Below are 18,118 nucleotides of genomic sequence, written 5' to 3'. Positions count from 1 at the left end.
ATGCTATTGGATGTCCATGATCACTGGGCCCTAAGACAGCACTGCATTCAGAACAGACACAATTCTGAAGTGGACAGCACAGGACTGGTTCAGGATCACTTCCAAAACCATTGCTTGTGAACACATTATGTCTGCATCCACAGCTGTTACAAAAACAGCTTCAGAAAGGCTGAATTCATGAGGCCCGAGCTCACTTCAGATGGACTGAGGAAAAGTGAAAACTAGTTACGTGGCCTGGGAAATGGGAAACATTCCACTGTCAACTTTTCAGTTAGTCTCCTCAGAGTTAGTTTGTATAAGAAAACTATGATAAAGTCATGGATTTTATCTTTAAATTGGTAAAATACTGTACTACAATTTTGTTACACTTTCTTGAAAAAACTAAAAAAAAAAAAAGTGTATTCCACATTGTGACTATGGAATGTATATGGAAAAGACTACACAGCACTGAAATGGTCTTCAACCAGCATAATTTAGATTTATTGATATTTGCTTCTTCATAAAGTAACAAAAATAGACCAAGTTTAAAGGGAACAATGTCAAGAATAACCCATGAACATTACAGAAAGAAAAACAAAATCTTAGTTAATAGCATTGCACCATGTCCCAGTGTCCCTAATACCTAACATATATGTTTTGTTGTTTAAATTTGAACAAAAAAACTGCCCACATTACATGTTTGGTAAACAAATGTAGCCCAGCAGCAATCATTTTGGCTAGATAGACAATGAAGCAGTAGTACTTTTCCCTGTGTCAGAATGTACAACGTAATTAATGCTTTGATTTCATATGGATATTCTGGAATCAATTAGTAACATTTTTACCACATCACTCCACATACCAGACACCTCAGAGTATGTTGTAAACATGACTAGAATCTAGCAGGTCTTGTTGAATAGTATGACGGAATGTAGCTGGATTCTTTGGAGGAGGCGGGCAGCATTGGTAAACCTGAAATTGGGTCTGTCTTACAGCGATCCAGAGCTTGTTTGTAGCTGATCCTCTCCTTTGTGACTGGATCTACAATGTCTTTGATGTAGTGTGAGTCAGTCTGCAGCTCCCTTAGCATCGTGCTGTCAATCATTTTGGACCCATGGGCATCCAATAGGCTAGTTTTGCTGCCGGTTCTGGGATTGACCAGCCCTCCGGTCAGGTGCTGTGCCTCCATGTAGCGAATGCCATTTTCTTTTGGCATCCAACCTCTCTGGATGGCTTCTCCCACAGACAGACATTCTTTAGTCACAGGGTCTTCGATTCCAGAAAAGGCCTTTTGTGCATTGTGTAGCCTCTGGAGATGAGCGTCCTCGACGAGGCCTCTGGCTGCTGCCTTCTGAACTGTGTATCTCTCCTTGTTGCTGATGTCTACGATGCCGCCTGTTGATGCCTGAGCCTCCAGTAGTTTTTGGGCAGTGGTGAAGTCAATGAGTTTTCGTGAGGTGGCACTGCGTATTGTAAAGCAGGTGTCCGTGTTTGTGTCAATTATTCCAGCAATTGGGTACTTTTCTTTAACTGTGGGGGTGTTTGATGTTACTGATGTGGTTGACTTTGGGACTACTGAGTTGAGTTCTGTTTTCTTCTTATTGTCACCCGCTACCAGCAAGGCAAACTCTGAGATGGACATTTTTCCATTTTTGTACTGTTGCACATCATATTCTGTCAGCCTGTCTTCCTTCAGAGCATTTTTGATGGAGTATTGCTTTCCACTCTTGCGATCCTGCAACAGAGACGTGTCCCCATCAGGTCCAGTGGAAGTAATCTCTTCCCAGTCACACTCCAGCTCTTGCAGCTGAATATACTGTTGACGATCAATCAGGCCCTCTAGATAGGCATCATAAGGGGACATATCTTTTCCTGTTTCTGGATCCAGGATGGTGATTTTGGTGGAGACATTGGTCTCTTTGGTCCTCGTCTCTGCTTGATTCTCTTTTTCCACTTGCTGCAGAAGATCTCGGATGATGCTGTCCCGCTGATGAATCTTGTCTTTTTCATCAAGGATTTCTTTCTCCAGATAGTGGGTGTCAGTTTCCATCCTTTGGCTCCTCTGTCTGTTCAGTTGCACCCTCTCACTCATTAGTCTGCTCTGCTGCTGGAAAGACAGACTACTCTCCTGTTTCCTTGCCTCCAGTGCCCTGAACTCACGATTGAGGTCTTCCCGCTCCCTCAGTAAACTATCTCTATTTAAAATAAGGTTATTCTCCTCCTTTGTGGTGCTTGATGTGGAGCTCCTCAGGAATCTTAACCTATCATTAATACGTCTAATTTCATCTTCCAGATCCTGTCTAGCAAATCTTTGATGAGACACTTGCTCCCGCAGGTGATCCCTCTCTGCTTCAACAGCCTGATCTTTCTCAACACGTACAATCTCTTTGTACACTGTCTTCTCACCAGACTTCTCTCTCTGTAGCATCTCAAGCTTTACGTTGGTACTACGGATGTCTCTCTGGAGTCGCAAAATATTGCTGGTTTCTTGGTCCATGTCTGATCGAACCCCCTTTGTCAGCTTCTCCAGTTGTGGGTCTCTTTCAACCTTCAGTACCTCCTCAACAACAATACTTTCTTCAACCGGCGGTGGGGCGTTTTCCAGTTGTGTGATGTGCAATTGAATCTCCCTGAGTTCATATTCGATTTGAACCCTCTTTTGGTGCTCATCACTCTCTCTGAGGAGCCTCAATTTATCTTCCAGATTTGCTTTCAGTTGCTGCAGCTCTATCTCGATTTGACGCCGTGTCTTTATTTCATCATCCAAGTTTCTGCTGAGCTTCTCATGCTCAATTTTCTGCACTGGGTCCATCTGAACACGCACCACCTCTTGTACAACCACTTTCTCTTCAGGTTTCTGTCTCTCCAACTGGATGTAGATGTTTTGTAAATCAAATACCGTATCTTCAGTGGTGCGCCTCACCTGTGCCTCATCCCGCACGTCTCTTCTCAAACGTTCAGCTTCTTTCTCCTTCAAAGGATCTGGTTCATACTTGACAACTTCTCTGTTGACGACCTTGGTCTCTATCCTGGACTTCAGAACCTTCCATTCATCTCTCTCGTTCCTCAGTTTCCTCACTTGTTCAAGAAGGGAATTGTAAACAGTGTGTGAATGGTTCAGCTGATCATTTAGCCTCTGAATTTCTCTTTCGTTTTCGGGGCTTCGTTCCTCTTTAATCACCTCTTGAGTGACTTCCTTCAGCTCCACCCTTGGCTTCTCATTACGAAGGACATTTAGCTCAGACATGACAAATGAGATTTCCCTGTTCTGATCAGAGATTTGCTTGTCAAGGTCTTGTATGTTTTTCTTGAGCCGCACAATCTCCAACTCTGTGTTGGGATCCACGCGGTAGATCTCATTAACTATTTCCTTCACCTCAATTTTTGGCTTTCTGAGTTGAACTTCTTGATAGCGGCTTTGGAGGTCTGTCAGCTCTCTGAACAAAGAGTTGTTTTGAATAATTTCTTCTTGAATACCTCCTTGAATCTTTTGAGATTCAATGATGAGGTCAGGATCTTTTTCAATCTGCGTCACTTCCTTAGTAACAACCCGAGGCTTGATGTTGGGAATGGCTCTCTCAAGAGAATTAATCATACTCCGTGTTTGGAATATTTCATCATTAATAATCTTGCTTTTGCTGCTCTCATCTGAAATTTCTGTCTCAAATGTTCGAACTGCTTTCAGCATTCCCGGATCTTTTTCCACTTTCAACACTTCCTTCTTAACTATCCTCTCTTTGATAGGACGCTGCTTCTGCTGGAGAATTGTGACTTCTGTCTTCAACTGAACTTCCTGCCCCTGGCCAACTACAATGTCATCTCTCATCCTTGATATTTCATCTCTCATTCTAACAAGTTCCAAATCCAGCTGAGGATCCCTCTCAAACTCTGTTACCTCTCTGGTGACCAGTTTAGGTTTAGCATTTTTCAAGCTGTCCTCCAAAAGAAAGATTTTCTTGTTAATCTCTTCAACCTCACTTTGTATGATTGTTCGTCTCAGACTCTCTTCATTCACTTTGCTTTGGAGATCACTCAGATCACTTAGCAGTTTTGGGTCACGGTAGTACTCTAGTATTTCTTTCTCTACAATACGCTCCACCCCTTTACGACTTTTCAGTGATGCCATCCTTTCTTTAAAGTTTCTCAGGTTTGCCTCAGCATGACTTCTCCTATCCTTCTCTTCATCCAGTTCACTCTTCAGAATATTTAGCTCAGACATGCTCCTTTGTTGACTTTCAAGCTGCACTTGTTGCTGTGCCACCATTTGGACTTTCTCTTCATTCTGTCACAGGAAGAGCAAATTATTTTATCTACAACAAGCTGTCACACAGTGATTTTTGTTGTGCCATAAATTTGGGTAGTTTTATGAAGAAAATATTTCATAGTAAAATACTTTAAATGATGGAAAACTAAAATGTATTACTCATTTTCTTACTTGTAAAATTATATTCTTAGCTAAGCCCATCTGTTTTTGTCTTTGGGTGTTTTCAGCGGTTGCTTCAGTTAAACGACTGGTCAGATTCTTTTCCTGTAAAAAAAAAAGACACATTACATCAGCTTTGATTAGCTTTTATGCAATTAAACAAATGTAGTGTTTATTGTTCTGTAAAGACAGGAGTTTTTACCTCTTTGTTAACAGCCTCAGCCAGTGTGTATATTTGTGGTTTACTTGCAACACTGACTCCTGCATCCTCAAGTGTACTGTTGTATCTATCTGTATTGGACTCATATCCCTGCACATACGGGAAAAAATAGGGTACACTTTACACTTATATAAAAATGTACTTGGAAAATGCATTTTTTTAAAAATAAATTATATGATGGAAATGCCATCATATTTTTTTTATAGTAATATCATTACAAATTAATTTCTTTCTTATAATGCATTGTCTTGCTAATAAATGTTATTATTGTTATCCATGAGTCTTACATTGAGTAAATTCTGCAGATCCCAGGACAGATCAGACACCCTGTCCATGTCATCTCCCTTCCTCTTCAGGTCCTCCATCACCCTCTATGACAGAACGGTTTAACAGATGTTTAAAGTATAACAGCTTATTATCATCTGTGATATAATAATAGATGATTTAATGATGAAAAGTATAAAGAGCAGTGGATGTCCTGACTGTTCATATAAAAGCTTAAATGTCCTTAGCTCAATGTCACTTAACACTTCTGTGTAAGAGACGCTCTTACCTCTTGGGACCTCTGCTTTTCAGTGACCTCAGACAAACTGTCGTAGCTGTTGATCTGGTTTGTTGGCAGATTTTCCAGGAAGGAGTTTAATGATCTGCTTGTGTTCTGGAATTCCTGGTTTTTGATGTCAGCCTCTTTTAAGATGTCTTCTCTGGGATAATTAAGTATGACAGACATTTAACATTTTAAAATCCCTCCTTGACTTACTTTTACATTTAAAAGCCTGGCAATTAGCATAGGTTTTTCTTTTGATTGCCTCGTAGCCTTTTTGGAATTGTATAACTGTCTAAGGTGGTCATCCGACTTTGTTCAAGGATTATTTGTTTTAATATCTCTTAAGCTACAGTTATAGTGAATCAGCTCATAATGGTTGCAAAGCTCACCACTACTAGACCCCCATTGATCCCCATAACTTTTCTACTGAAAACTGTATTATGTATACACCTACATTCAATTTGATTTTAAAAAAATTTAATAAGGGCTCCTCTAAAGCAAAATCAACATAAACCATTGACTTCTTGAACAAAAGAACAAACAAAATTTCAATGCAAATTTAGCTGTGTATGAGTTGAATACACTCGTAAAGACAGGTATAAAAGAGAAGGAAAAGACTGTATTCAGAACATTATATCTTATACAAAATATGATGCATGTTAATTTTTTCTCTCCACTTGAATCACGTTGTGACTCCTTTGATTCTGTTTGACTTCTACACTTGTGTAATCTATCACTGTGTGTCTGTGTATGAGAGAGAGTGAGATTAAAATGATCTCATGTGACTGAACTGATTTCTCTGCAGACAGAGTCTCACCTGTCATTCAGCTCATTGGCCACGAATGCATAGCGGTTCTGCAGCTGCTTGACCTCTGACCTCTGGCGCTGGATGTCTGGGCAGCTTTCATTGTAGCTCTGTTGCAGAGAGCTGCACAGCTGTTCTGTGGTCTCCAGATCTTGACTCAGCTTGGTCATGTCACCCTTGGCTGCTGCCACAGATTTTTGCTGAGTCTGAATACAGCAAAGAAGACATGCAATGTAAAATCTGTGAACTAACCGACAGCGACATGTGTCTTTAATTTCCAGGGGTTCACTCATAGTTGACATCTTTGAAGAATACTGAATGGAAGGTCAATGGAAACTATTCTGTAAAGTGTTGCATATTATGATAAACTATGACAAAAACTGTCCAAGTAAATTTATGTTTATATTTTTTACATTTAAATCTTTGTTAAAAGGTGACATTAGTTTCTGGCACCCATAACAGAGACATCATGTATTTCCATGTGACCTATTCATTATGATTAATTAATTATTAATAGTTTGTTATAAGCGGCACACGTGAGTAAATTTCTTAAACCATGTGAAAATTAAACTATACTAGAATTTTTTAGTGTTTTTTTTTTGGGGGGGGGGGTGCTGTTGATTTATTAATCTATCCACTCCAGACAAAAAGAGAAGATTGTGTTAGAGGAAATACAGAACCATCATAATCTGTATGATAATCTATTTTGATTTTTATATCTTCACTTTGATTTCAGTGAAGATGATCCCCTACTGGGTGAGTTACATAGTACTTTATATGAGTGAGCACCACCTACAGAGAGCCGCCACTGACAGTAGCCTATGTGGTTGAGGAAATATTTAAATGGGATGTGGAATTGAAAGCTATCACACCTGTATATCCCAAATGCGGTCTTTAATTGCATTTGATGAATCAGGGATCGGACCATCGTCGCTCAGTTTTCTCTCAAAACCAGACACCAGGCCATCCACCGTATGAATCTGATTCTGAAGGTTGAGGGATGCATTTGCTCTAAAAGAATTTTTAAAAAAAATAGAACCAACATAATTGGTCTGAGAAACAATGAGAAATATATACTGTACCTATGAAAATGTAACACATCCTGGCCTCACATTTCCCTTTTATTTGTCTTTTCATTCTACGTGTTAAAGTCCCCTAGGTTATTTAATGCAACTTCCAAAACAAATCAAGCACTTACTTCTTGCCGTAGAGGTCAGCAAGTGCTGCAAGGCTGTCCTGTTTGTTTTTTGAAGCATTCAGCTTCAATGGCAGATCAGAAGATGGGTTGCTGGCCAGCAGAGGTTGCAGATCAGCTGCCAGCTGTTGCTGCTCTGCACCCTGCAGAGCTTTGGCAGCTTCCTGTAAGGGACATGTGAAGAAACTTTAGAGACTGACACTAATATACTACAGGGCAGTCACATTGACTTCTATGGCCCCCTAACAAATGACATAATAAACACAAAGACTTATTGATATTTGGTCTGGAAGACAATAAATGTCTACATTAAGGCACCCCTGCGATTGTCACAGTTTTTCTGTTACTTCCTGCTATTAGTGAAGTGATTATACTTTTTTGCTGATGTGTGTGAACGTTCAGAGCTAGTATTTATATCTCTCACCTGCTGTTCCCTTAGCCTTTTCAACAGGTCTCCAGTGGGATCAGAGCGGTTGAGTGGGCTCCGCATGTTGTTCAGCAGACTTTGTTCAGTGTTAGCCAAGTCACTATCCAGCTTGTCCAACTGCTGCGTCAGGGCCAACGCTTTGGGATCCAGAGCAGATGACACTGGGGCTGGATGACGAAACAGGAAAATGTAATTACAAATTTTATTTATCTGATTGGAGTTTTAAAAAAATACTAGTGGAATTGATTTTTTTAAGTATTAACTTGACTGAAAAGTATTCTATTCAAGGATGTCATTCTAAGATAATGACCTGATTGTTGGGGAACGACAACTTGTGGTCTTTGACTCTTTACTGATTCTTCCAGGGCAGCTCTTGTCCTCTTGATTTCTGCCAGTTCATTACCCAACCTATTTATTTAAAACATTTCCAGAGACACAAATAGATATTGTGTTATTGACATATTTTTGTGCGTACAGTTGTACAGACAATAATACAGCTTTGCTTTACTTACAGATCCACTTTGTCAATGGCATCTGCGTCAGGTGGTGAGATCTGGAAACAAACTCCCGGGAAGGTTTTTGTTGAACCATCAGGTCCGATAATGTCCCATTCTTCAGTGTTTGAGTTGGATTTCAAGGAGAACTTTTCCCCTCTTGACAGGTAACCCTGTGTGACACATGTTAGACCAGATTCAAACATCTTGGATGTAGATATTTATCGCTCTCTGCTTTATCTTGTTTTGTTTTTTTGTTTTTTTTCAAAATGATTGAAGGTGAAGAAGCTCAAACCTTATCCGTCTCCCAGTCACACAGAGACTCCACTATGACGGGTCTGCTGGAGTTGATGCGTCGCAGCTTCAGTGGGGCGATGGAGGTACTGCGTCTCCTGAGGTCGGCCAGCTGCTGCTCACAGTTCTGAACAGTCTTCTCGTCAGCCTGGTGGAGGTGGAGGGAGGAATGCTCACATCATCACGACTGTTAGCAAATACTCATCTTCTTCAACAAACTTTATTTCAACAGCACCTTTCAAACTGGATTAACATGGTGCTTCACCAAATACGGTACCACGGCAAAACATAAAATCAAGTTTCGACAAGGATTCCTAGGAGTAATAAAGAAAGTCAATGAATAAACCACACTAAATTTTCTATGAATCAATTTATTCTAATATTAACGATCGGATCAGAGGAAACATGTAAGCCTGGACAAAGGAACTCTTAATAGCATTTGATTTTCTTTTATATTATTATTGTCGTTGTTGCATTGTAGCCACAAGAGGGCACAAGACAGCGTCTTATTGTGTCGGTCCCAAACCCGTTGTGTCAGGAAGGGCATCCGGCGTAAAACTTTTGCCAAATCAAACATGAGTGAAGTGGATGAGTATAGTAGTGGTAGTTAGACGCTTTAACTGTAACAACAGCATTATTAAGCCAGAAAAACTGTGGATAACATTAGTTATTTGCAGTCTAAGGCTTAATTACTTCAAACATTTATTTATCAAAACTTATTGTACTTTTTCTTTTTTGCTTTGGGTGTCCCAGCTGCCATCTTGTAGAATTTTTTTTTTAATGATTCATCTTAATAAACACTAAAAAAAAATAAGCACAGTGGAGACCTGACACATTTTTCACTGCATGAAAAAATATGATAAATATGTGGCAAGAAACCAAAAATATGAATATTCCCTAGCTTCCACTTCTTTCTCCTGTTCTCCTGCCCGCTTTCCCGATCATTCCTCGTCTTCTTCATATGCAAGCATACTGTCTGATGTTCACTGACTTGCAGTATTTGATCTCTATAGTCGTGACCATAAACGTTCCCCCGTACCTCGAGCTGCAGCATCGTCTCTGAGTTGCTCATTTTGCTGATGGCCGTGGGATCCATGCTCTTGTTGAGTTGGGTCAGGGTCGCTGACAGCTGGTCCGAATCCATTTGATACTGGACAGTAGTGCAAAAACACATTATCAAAATGTGGATAAAACCTCAGAGGCATCACCATATGTAGACATATATTCTACGTAGATTGCAGATTGTGGTCCTGACAAATTGTGTTGTATGCTGTCACATATTTACCTTTTTGTATTCCTCCACATTGTCCAGGTGTGTCTCTTGACAAATGCAGAGATTGAGGAATTTCTGCCACTCATTTCGCACTGTGTCTCTCTGTGCCTGAAAATGTAATATAGTGTTGTTACCTTAGCAACCTGTGCTAATTTAATCAACTTAAGAGAGATTTTTTTTTAAGCAAATGATTTGGGCCTTCATTGCTGAAAGCAGTGTCCTCTGGGTAATAACAGCTACCTGTATTGTTTCACTAGCAGGGTGTTTGATGTCAACAAGTCTGTCTCCTTCTTCCTGGACTTTGTTCACCTCCGTCTCGTGCAGCAGCAGACTGTTGTTCTTGAAGTTCTGGGTGAGATTAAAGCAAAGTGGTGTCATTTGCACATTCGTGAACATGAAGATGCCATTATCAATTACAGCATTTGCGCGATTGTATATTTTCACACATGGACGTTGTCACGTGTGAATTAAATATTTTCTCAGTTATTGTTTTTTTTTTTATGTGAATGAAAATATTCATTTAAAGAATTAACATTTTCACATTTGTATTGCTTTAAATTAATATTATTTTGGGGGATATTTTTAATCGTGAATTTTAAGATTGTGTATGTAGAAACCACTAGTTATTGATCATTCTGGTCAAGCACCTCTATGTCATTATTCCTGATGTGATGACATTGAAGTTACTATCTTTTACTGCGGATTCAGGAATAAACAACAACGGACCTCATATTGCCTGCGGACGTCAGGCGGGTCCACCATCTGATCGCTCCAGTCCTGCTTCTTGATTTTATTCTGTTCCTCTCCAAGGAAGGTTAATTCCCTGTTGCAGCTCTGCATGTATTCATACAGGCTGTTCAGGTAGTGACGACGCCACTTGGAATTTTCCTGGGGATAAAAACAGTCAATCTTATTGTCATGGGTTTTTTTTTTTACTCCGGAAGCACACAGAGAAGTTTGCATGGAAAGAGGGAGAAGTGTATCTATTGTTTGTTGGGAAAAAAATTAAAAATTAATTGACATATTCTTTTTTATTATCAGTACATTAAGTCACTAAGATGATAAAGGATTGATTGTGTTTCACAATAATTTGAAAATGATTAAATGCAATGTACGACATTTCGTCAGAAATGTCAATAATCAGTTATGCACTTTTTATATGTGACCAACTCAACTTACCAGCAGATTGTTGTACTGTTTCTTCATTGCGGTGTATTGCTCCTTAAAGACAAGAGGGGACAATCATTTGTAAAAAAACAAATCAATTTGAACCGTGGCTGGACAGTAACAGCTCTGTTTAGCTGCTGAGGTGGATTTCTGAGTGTTTTGTGTATTTAATGCCACCAGACTACACACTGAATGTGTTTTCATGTAAACACAGGTGGTCACCTTGCTTCCAGCTGAGCTGACGCAGAGCTGGGAGTTGTAGACTTCAAGCTCTTTGTGCAGGAGGTTGTGAGCAGCGATCTGCTTCTCCAGGTCCGCCATGGAAGGACCGTATGTCTCTGAGCTCACCTCTTTCTGAGAACAAAAACAGACCACAGCAATGTTGAGACACGACAGCCAACACAGATGAAGTGAGCAATGTTATTCTTTAAACCTGAAAAATGACACTACTTCTAAGTTGGCTAAATTTTAAATTCACAGTTTGTATTCATACTTGCTTCTGGCCTAAAATAGGCCCCCAGTCAATCCTGGGCATCAGCGACACGTCGTCAATCTGCTCATAGATGTCCCGATAGAAGCTGCAGTCCTTCAACCAGCGGTTGTGGAGGTGGAGGACACTGGAGTTAGCAGAGAGCAGGAGAGACAAAAAGAAACCACGTCTTATTTATGGAGACCTGGAGTGTATAAATCATTCTGAAATAGTTGTGTGCATAAATTCTGACTGAATGTTATAATCTAGAAATTAAAAACGGTTGCAGTTTTTCAAACTAAATGTTTATTGTATGTCATTTTTATTTTAAAATTCCCTTTATTCAAAGTCTATTACCTATGCTAGTGTGTTAATTCCCTGTTCTGTATGATTGCTGTGGGGAAAATGACATTGTGGACATAAACATGTCTTGTTTACTTTAAATAACATGTTTGGTCTACATATATATTTACATTAGCTTTAGGTTTAGCTTTACTTTCAATTACTATCAAATAACCAGAGCTGTTGTGGAACCCTGAATGTGCACACACTTCACCGCCTCCAGTGGGGCAGCCATACTGTAATTCCTCTGAATTGTATTCATTCTTTGACGACTCACTCGTTCTCTATCTCCCTCGCCTCCGGGTGCCTGAGTTTCTTGGCTTTGTCGACATCCATGAAAAGGGTCTTCAGCAGACCCTCAGCCTCACCCAGCTTGGTCGATATCTCATCCTGATGTTGAACGGGCAAGTCTTTCTTGTCATTTTCAGCATCCTGTCGAGAGCGTGTCAAATGTTAGGGGTCATTTTTTTGGAGAGAAGTTTTATCATGAGAATGGGAGTGGGATGTGTCATATATAAATACCCAGACACAGATAATTCACGACGTTCAACCACGATGCGCTATCGCAGAAAAAAATTTGAACAAAAGTCTGAATCTTGCTATGTAACAAATCTTCGGTGAGGATCAGTATGTAATGGTCAAAGTATGGTGATGATATCACTATGGTAACATCACATCATGTGCACTATGCCCTGGGTTTACTGACCAACCACTGATTCGTGACAATGGAGTCGGTGCAGGTGTGAGTTCTGTGATGGTTTGTGTTCTCACCACAGCCAGCAGGTCTTCCGACAGGAGGATGTCTTTCTCCACCTGGTCGGCATTCTGTTGCATCTGAGCTATCAGCTGGATCAGGCCGCTGTCAGCATTCCTGCGAGGCCAGGACAAAAAGTCACAGATGAAATTGGCTTCTGTTATGATTTTTTTTTTTTAGAGTGTAACGCTGAGAAAACAAAAAAATATTTGAAAGCTGTTAGATTTACCAGAATTAATTTTATGTATTTATGTATTTGACACATTTTATGTAACTTTTCATGATACGGTCCTGTTAAAACGGTGGTTCCATGTGTGTTTTGTTTGGCCCTTCGTCACACCTGATTCATCTGGTATGGTTCACTTCCTTTTCCTCCAAGCTTTATTCTACACTGATGCCACGCACATTTGCATATCATAAATTAGAACCCAACCAATGGCATGCAATGTTCACATTCCTCTTTCACCTGTAATTTTTTCGTTGAGTATTTTTACTGCTGGAATGGAACGAACGATAAATTCTTTCCTCATTGCCTTTAAAATGTGTAACACCAAACCAAAGAATGTTGTCAACTATGAGAGTAGGAAGTTGTCTATTGGAACAGAGTGTGACAGTTTAATGACAGCCTGGAAGAGTTTGAAAACATCTCCAGAAATCTGATATGTTTTAACTGGTGGCGTCTATTCCAACTTGCTTGTGGAACTTACATTCACTAATTTAAACTTAAAAGAATTGAAGAACATCTTTCTTTTCCTGTTTCCTCACCCTTGCCTTGTTCTGTCTTTGTTTAAGGCTACCTGGCGAGTCACAGAGAAATGTGGACATTCTTCTTTCTTTATAACTATACCCTTAATAAATGAGCTGGATGGATTTGATGACGAAGCGCAATGACAAAACTAAAAGTCCAATGAATGCTCAGTATGTTAAAAATGTTGCACCCTTATGAAATGACTGCAACGCCCTTATGGCATGCCTAATGCAGATGCATGTCTGTTTAATGTTAGAACAACGGAGGAATGCAGCGATGTTCTTCTGTTCTGACTCATCGAGCTGCAAGCTGATCTGGTTCTGCAGCTGCTCTGACAATGGCCTCCCTACGCCTGCTCCCGCAGCAGGAGAGACAGGTTTGTTCTGTGTAGACACAGATGGATGAAGTGCACAAAAAAAATCGGTTCTTAATCTTTAAGAACTGGCTTTAACCACATTAATGCATTTCACTGAGTTTTATGTGGCCTTTTTTTATCAGAAGAATTAAAATTCAATTGTTTTCTTATTAAATCACCCATTCTTCTGTTTTTATTCCATGCCACACATTGAATGCATGTCTTCATCTCGATAAAGGTTGATGGATTGTCTACCTCCAGGGGGCAATAATGAAAAATGTCAGATTTCTTTTAACCACACAAGTCAGTTGAGACTCAAATCTCTTTTTCGATGACCTGGCCAAGAGGCAGCATCAGGTGTAGCACAGCATAGATACCACTATTGTGTTATGTTATGCATACATAATATGTAAACAGCAATGAAGTGCCTTATCATACACTTAATATGCTCCTGCCTTGAACACACACAAAAAAAACCCTAAATATAAAAATCTTTTAATTAAATTATTTTATTCCGTCTTGTTCAAATGCACTTACAGATGTAGAAATATAAAGATTTTAGTCATACGTCAACACATCTGCTGGATTAGTCAGGGAGGTTGTAAAGTGTGGAAATAATTGATGGTGTGTCTGTCAATTTTCCTCATTAAAAATAACAAAGGAGCTAAATGACAGATGAGGAACACCCACATATCTCTAATCGCTGTCAGAGTATGAGTGTGTGTGTGTGTGTGTGTGTGTGTGTGTGTGTGTGTGTGTGTGTGTGTGTGTGTGTGTGTGTGTGTGTGTGTGTGTGTGTGTGTGTGTGTGTGTGTGTGTGTGTGTGTGTGTGTGTGTGTGTGTGTGTGTGTGTGAGTGTGAGTGTGACATATTGAGTGATGTGAGCAAGTGGGAAGTTGGAGCGATAACCCCCGATGTTTGAGCTCCTCACCAGCAGCACTGCTGCTTCCTGCTGGAGGAGAAAGCGTTTATATCCCAGAATACTGCGCAGCCTTGTTTATTGAATCCCTTCATGAACTTCTCCCACTCTATCTGACAGATTGCACTCTTAAAAATGTAAATCCCATTGCGAATAAGACTTAATTGTGTGTATTTGGTTATATTTATGAAAGACTTCAGCAGCATAGCAACAAGCAGTTAACAACTAAAAATCATTGGATTTTGACGTAGGATAACTGGATTGTCCACATAATTTCGAAGGGCTTGTCTGCATTTTTTAGGTGGTTGTGAGAATGTATGTTGAAGTCAAGCCCTAAAAACTTCCTTCCAGCTCGGAGGCTGTAACAGTACTGCCATTGATTGTGTTGGATTTGCAGAGCATAATAAAAGCTTCACCATCCTTGGGAGGCTGGAGGTTGGCACAATGTGCAAACTTTTTCACACCAGAAAAAAGAAGAGAACTCCACATGCCAGTTTAAATGAAGCGTTGAGAAATTAAAAGGACGAGACTAAATGCTGGCAGCCGTTAGTGTCACTTGGTGTTATTATTAAATCACTAGTAATTCATGTTTTCTATTACAATCTATACATATCATTTTGTCATGATAATAAATAGACCTTAAATGTCAAATGTCAGTGTCGTGCCACCTGACGTTCTAAATTAGTCTTCAAACAATGACCTCTATTTGATAACCAATTGAAAGTTCCTAATAAGTCACACTGATTATTAAATAATATTGTGTCAACGAAATGTGAGATATTTGTAGCAAGAATTTGCATCTTCGCTCTCTTTTCTAACCTGTCAAATTAAATTGTAACTATTCAAACTGTCAGAAAACGAAAACTTCTCAAACTCTAGATTATTGTGATTCTACACTAGCTGATTAATAATGATTTCAAAATAGATACCCCGACAATTAACCAATAATCGTTTATTTATTGAACATCATTTTTTGTGTCACACTATTAAGTTGGGAACCAACACCCAAAAGACAGAAGGAAACCCGCTGAGCTGCACCGACAGGCCGATCCTCGCCACACCTCAGCAGGGAGGGGACACGTCCAGGACCAGATCGCCACCATCTGTGACCCCCCTGTTTGTAACGTGACCTCAAACAGTGGGGGGGGGGTGTAGTTAGTAACTGAATGCATCTAGATCCTGTCTGACACACTGGTGGTTCTGTCATAAATCAATATGTTTAGAGGTGGAAAACAATTCACACGCAGCAAATGAAAATAACAGCGGCTGCTTGACTTTCTTCATCAAGTTGCATTCAGTTTTCTTCCACTACTAACCAGATCACTGGTTACTATTAACTATTTTACATGCAGTGTGAGGACAGACATGTCACTTGACACTCATCACTCAAAGTTCATACAAGTTTTTTTTTTAACTCATGATATAAATATGATCATCAGCAACAGTTTTGAGTCCAAATGTTTATGTCATGTCTTGGGGAATAAGGTCTCTTTACAACCTGTCTGTCTGTGACTTTGCCTTGTAGACATTTTTCTGTTAGTTCCACATATTGTCTTAAAGCTCACTGATATTCAGAGGAAACAGTCCAGCCAACAAACTGGGAAACTTTTCACCACTGATTTACAATTCCTGAGGAAGAGGGATTGTTGGCGAGAAAACTTTCACTTGAGCTTTTCTTTCAGAGAAGTAAGCAGATCACAGACAGCAGCATGTACAGGGAACATGACACAATTTCTAGCTGGGGAGGGACAGGAAGAGGGGGGAAACATGACCGAGATGCATTCATATATCACATTCATCAAATCCCCGGGGAAAGACTCACTTGTTGCTCTTGGTCGATGACTTGAGCGTACTCTCCTTGTCACTCTTTCTCCTGGGCATCTTGAGGTCGAACACAGATCCCCCCCCCAAAAAAAAAATATTTTTTTTTTTTTCTCACTCTCTCTCCTACTCCTTCTTCGCCTCTGACTTCCTCACGCTGTGACTCCCACTGTCTTCCTTCACCCTTTGGTTACTCTCAAACACACTCACAGTCATGTCAACGTAGCGGATGCCCCTCCCAGGCAGGTTAGCAGGTGTGTCACCGCCCCCACTTCCACACAGTGGAATAAGACTGGACCAACCAGTTCCCTGCATTCCCCCTCTCTGGCATTTCTTTTCATCTGACTCCCTGACACACTCTTCAATCTTATCTTGGGCTCTTTCATCATTACCAGTGCATAAATTAGTGATGCTGGAGGGCTTCAGGAATCCTTCAGGGATAAGGGATGAGCAAATTTGATCCAAATGCTGCAGATATGTTATACATCACATATATTCACTGTCTTAAGAGTCATGTTTGAAATTTTACACCGCGTGATCAGCAATTTAACATACAGGTACATCTGAAATGAAGAGGAAGTCATGATATTTCATGCATTGTCTGGGGGCTAATTTTCTTTCCTCCTGATATCTTTATTTTCAGAGGATGCCAATAAAATACGATACTGTATAAAACCCCAAAACACAAAGAATACCTTAAAACAAATACAGATATTGGCAAAACGAAATACAGGGGCAGCAGTTCAGCACATAAAATGTGGTTCATGCACTATTCTGCTAGATATACCCGTCTTTGTTACCCACGTATTAGCAGCCCGACCTGACTCGAACCGGTCTCATGTAAGCCACAGATCAACTGTGGGTGAAATGCTGGGTGAAGGAGACTGCTGCACAGCACATACTGCCTGGTGAGATGCAGGAGGAGCCTGGTCCAGAGACAACACAGAGACTAGAGCATCCCGGTGCACAGCACTCCAACTACAAGCAGAAGAGTCAAGAACCATCAGATCAAGTGGCTTCAAGTAAAGCACTCTTGCAGTTTGACTTTTAAGTGCCTGCTAAGGGCACATTTCACAATGTTAGACATTTAAAATGTTGCAAACTTCCATTTGTGGCATCTGATGCTGTGCGAGTCATTCGGGTTAAGGGCGTCTCTTAACAAGGTATCAACTCTGGAAGATCACAGCGAGGAATGCAGTGGGACAGCTTTCCTTTCAGCAGATTAGAGAACTACTCAGCCAGCGCGCATTTTTAATCAGTCCAGTCATACTCTACCTTCCTGGGCACCTCCACCTGTCTGGAAAAATAAATGCTCTGTCTTGGTAACCAGTAGAGTATATTCCTCCATAAAGTACAATTTCGTTAATTACTTAATTTTATGCATCAACACAAATTGGACATACATATCAAATCAATGCTTTGGCAATTCATTGAATAAAGTAATTCTTCAGGTGAGTTTGCCTGGTTATCAATCATTTGAAATAATTTCAAATTCTATTTTTTTTTCTTAGTATTTCTGTCCGTATTTTCTTGATTTAAATTTGAAGGATATTAAATGGATTTAGTTAATGGATCTGAAAAGACAATTTCTCCTCTGGGGATTAATAAAGTGTATTTAATCTTAATTTTATGCAATTTCTGTTGTTGTTGTTTCAAAACTTGAAATAATGCAAATTATTATTAAGGCAACTCAGACAAGAAGCAAAACTCTGAGAAAAATGAAATCAAAATTAGAAAAATTTAAGTTGGCAAATTAGTCATATTAAAATTAATCATGTCATACAAACAAAAGCTCTAAAACAAACCCAAAGAGTATTTAGACACCAGATGGGATGACATCACACTATTGTGTGGAATTTTGAAAATAATTCATTTTGTTAATAATT

General features: G+C 39.8%; 1 protein-coding gene across 1 annotated transcript; it reads right to left on the bottom strand.

Annotated features, from left to right (window-relative positions):
• Positions 1–459: 459 nt before the first annotated feature.
• evpla (envoplakin a) lies at positions 460–16,421 on the bottom strand. The gene is made up of 22 exons (XM_068321323.1): positions 16,234–16,421; positions 12,407–12,506; positions 11,913–12,067; positions 11,318–11,441; positions 11,047–11,178; positions 10,837–10,878; positions 10,384–10,545; positions 9,898–10,005; positions 9,670–9,765; positions 9,424–9,534; positions 8,386–8,532; positions 8,109–8,263; positions 7,907–8,004; positions 7,594–7,763; positions 7,173–7,333; positions 6,847–6,985; positions 5,987–6,180; positions 5,176–5,326; positions 4,910–4,993; positions 4,605–4,712; positions 4,415–4,507; positions 460–4,261 (listed from the first exon to the last, which is right to left on the bottom strand). Exons 1-22 carry the CDS (start codon positions 16,290–16,292, stop codon positions 872–874), a joined length of 5,979 nt encoding a protein of 1,992 aa, XP_068177424.1. The 5' UTR covers positions 16,293–16,421; the 3' UTR covers positions 460–871.
• Between the last annotated feature and the right edge of the window lie 1,697 nt (positions 16,422–18,118).

Source organism: Antennarius striatus, chromosome 8 (assembly GCF_040054535.1).
Source record: "Antennarius striatus isolate MH-2024 chromosome 8, ASM4005453v1, whole genome shotgun sequence".
NCBI lineage: Eukaryota > Metazoa > Chordata > Actinopteri > Lophiiformes > Antennariidae > Antennarius > Antennarius striatus.
Note: the sequence above shows the minus strand (reverse complement) of the source record. Positions and strands in the feature narration are given on the sequence as shown.